Here is a 2,500-nt window from a genome sequence, read left to right as displayed (position 1 = left end):
AAAGTAGATTAAGATATACTAAACTCTAATCAGCAATTTAAGAGTCCAAATTGCTGTTTTGTGTATAGTAACTCACTCAAGACTAGAGATTTTCGCTACTTTTCAAAATTGGAAAAAAATATATTAAAAATGAGCATGTGTATGGATAGTTTTATTCAACTATCATTAACATGCAAAAACTAACAACATCAGCTTTGATAATACACCTATAATTTGTCTCAGAAAAATGTAATAAATAGGCATGGGGTAAAAGTAACCTGGGTAAACTACGGGTATAGTCAGTGTTAGGGTTGACTGAGTTAAAATAAAATTAACAAACAACAGCACAAGTGAATGCACAAGATATCACGGTTGTATCGAATGCATAACAAACCTTTGATCAGATGGTCTGGTAGGCCGTGCTCCAATCCCATTCCTGGAAGACTTGGCATGGCTGAAGCATCTGCCTGACCTAGGATGGAGAAAAAAAAATAATAAAAAGCAACATCAACCAGAGAAGTAAAAATTAATGCTTCATGATTACTTCCATCTTTTGTTTATAAGTTATGAACTTAAAAGCTTCAAATTATAACGAGGAATGGAGAACAAAATTTTTGGGTACAACCAATTCTTCAGCAGCAACATACAATATTTCTCTTTAGGCTACTAATAATACAAATTTGTTTTTCCTTCTCCCATGAAAATCGAGATATATGGTTATTGTTTTATCTATTGGTGCTGAAGAAGTGTACATACCCAAAATTAAATTTTTTAAAGTAGTCCTTCAGAGCCATCAGGCCCATGGAGCCAGAGTTTCTATAGTGTGAAACAGACAATAGCATTTGCTTACTATCCTTTGGATGGGAGGCTAGTCTATTGAAAAGTACTTTCCACCGGATCTTATAGGCCTAGCTACCCAATCACTGTTGGGTGGAAAGGGGGTAAAAAAAAAATCTCGACTGCACCCAGGATTGATCACGGTCCTTTTGCATGTGAAGTGAGTGCTCTATAAATCGAGCTATCTGGACCCCAATACCCCAAAACAACTGTTACATTTCAAGTCTTTCAATCGCATTTTCCACCTCATATTCTCATCCAGATTTCAGGCAGCTTTATTTACTCTAAGCCTCCTTAATATTTTACTGTCTCTCCTGTCCCATGAATGATCGGTACAACGAATTTGTTCCATTTTCATTCATATTGAGTAGGAGAGACTTTAATCGGTATATTTTGCAATAAATATTTTGAGGCTTACAAATTTAAGTCAAAATTCTAGACGGAACACAAAGGATCTATTCCATGACTGGTTAAGGGAAATGTACACACACACTCTCTCTCTCCCTCCCTCTCTATCTCTCTCTCTACTCTCTCTCACCTCTCTCTCTCTCTCTCTCTCCCCCCCCCCCCCGTCTCTCTCTCTCTCTCTCTCTCTCTCTCTTCTTTTTTTCCTGACAGTGATATGACCCAAAGCTCTATAAAAGTATCAACTATAACAAGGCTGAATAGCCTCTTTAGTAAATCAGCAACTGATTGTCTCAAGCGGAAAAGTGACTGTGTAAACTGCAACAAACTGATTCAAAACAATATTTCACTTATCGATATTGTTTTAACCACTTTTTAATTTTGTGATATTCAAGTTCAAGGTCATCAACAAGATGCCAACCAAAGGCACACCGTGCTCATGATCGCAAATCTTTTACAAATCATTCAAAACTATCAAACCACACTAATCCTGTCACTCAAGTCATTCAATCTACCTGTTGAATTTGGCAGCAGATTGTATGATTTAAAATCAAAATTTTAACAATAAGTGAACTCCAAGAATGCGTGTACTTACTGTACTCCAACATTTCCGTTTCTATCATTCCCTGTGGCAGGTTATTCAGGTTATATTTGTCTCTCATCTCATCGCCTGGACGGTTGCGAGTCCAAAATTTACTGCAATTGAAAATAGCAGGGATTAATCAATATCTTAGACTGTTTGTTTTGTTTTTGTTTTTAAGGGTTTTACGGCGCTTGCAACACATTTAGGTTATATCAGCGCCAGTAAAAAAGAAGAAAATGGGACAGTAAAAATTTCTAGAATTATAATTAAAGCACCCAAGAAAAAGTAAGATATAGGGGAACTGGGAACAAATAGGGATCAGATGTAGATTCCAAGAGCATACCACCAATGCACCTAGTTTGAGATCACCTATAAGTCTCATCCAGACACAAGCACAAAATCCAAGAAAGAGGAATACACTCAAATGCCTACATTATACATTAAAATAACAATAATACATTACAGAGAGATGATTTACAAGGAAAAAAATATCATCTCCCAAAACAATAACTATGCATTTGACTGTTTCCCTCCCATCTAGGACTCCGGCCAGGGCCAGGACAAAACTAAGTAATCTCATGCCAAGACAAAGACAGAAAGCAAGTTGGAAAACAGATATAAGGGGATAGAAGACACAGTATGTACCCCCCTGCCCACTATGGGAGTATCTTAGACTGTATTTGATGTGTAAAAATG

The 2,500-nt window shown here is 36.8% G+C and overlaps 1 protein-coding gene across 1 annotated transcript in view; it reads right to left on the bottom strand.

Annotated features, from left to right (window-relative positions):
- Nucleotides 1-2,500, bottom strand: part of LOC144970075 (uncharacterized) — a 30,018-nt gene that overhangs the window by 8,417 nt on the left and 19,101 nt on the right. Inside the window, exons 11-12 of the mRNA XM_078909287.1 lie at nucleotides 1,817-1,917; nucleotides 374-451 (exon numbers count right to left, since the gene is read on the bottom strand). Coding sequence (XP_078765413.1) covers nucleotides 374-451; nucleotides 1,817-1,917 — 179 coding nt within the window. The remainder of the gene's footprint in view (nucleotides 1-373; nucleotides 452-1,816; nucleotides 1,918-2,500) is intronic.

The sequence above is a fragment of the Berghia stephanieae genome, chromosome 4 (assembly GCF_034508935.2).
Source record: "Berghia stephanieae isolate SIO BIC M18660-M18661 chromosome 4, UCSD_Bste_1.3, whole genome shotgun sequence".
Lineage (NCBI taxonomy): Eukaryota > Metazoa > Mollusca > Gastropoda > Nudibranchia > Aeolidiidae > Berghia > Berghia stephanieae.
Note: the sequence above shows the minus strand (reverse complement) of the source record. Positions and strands in the feature narration are given on the sequence as shown.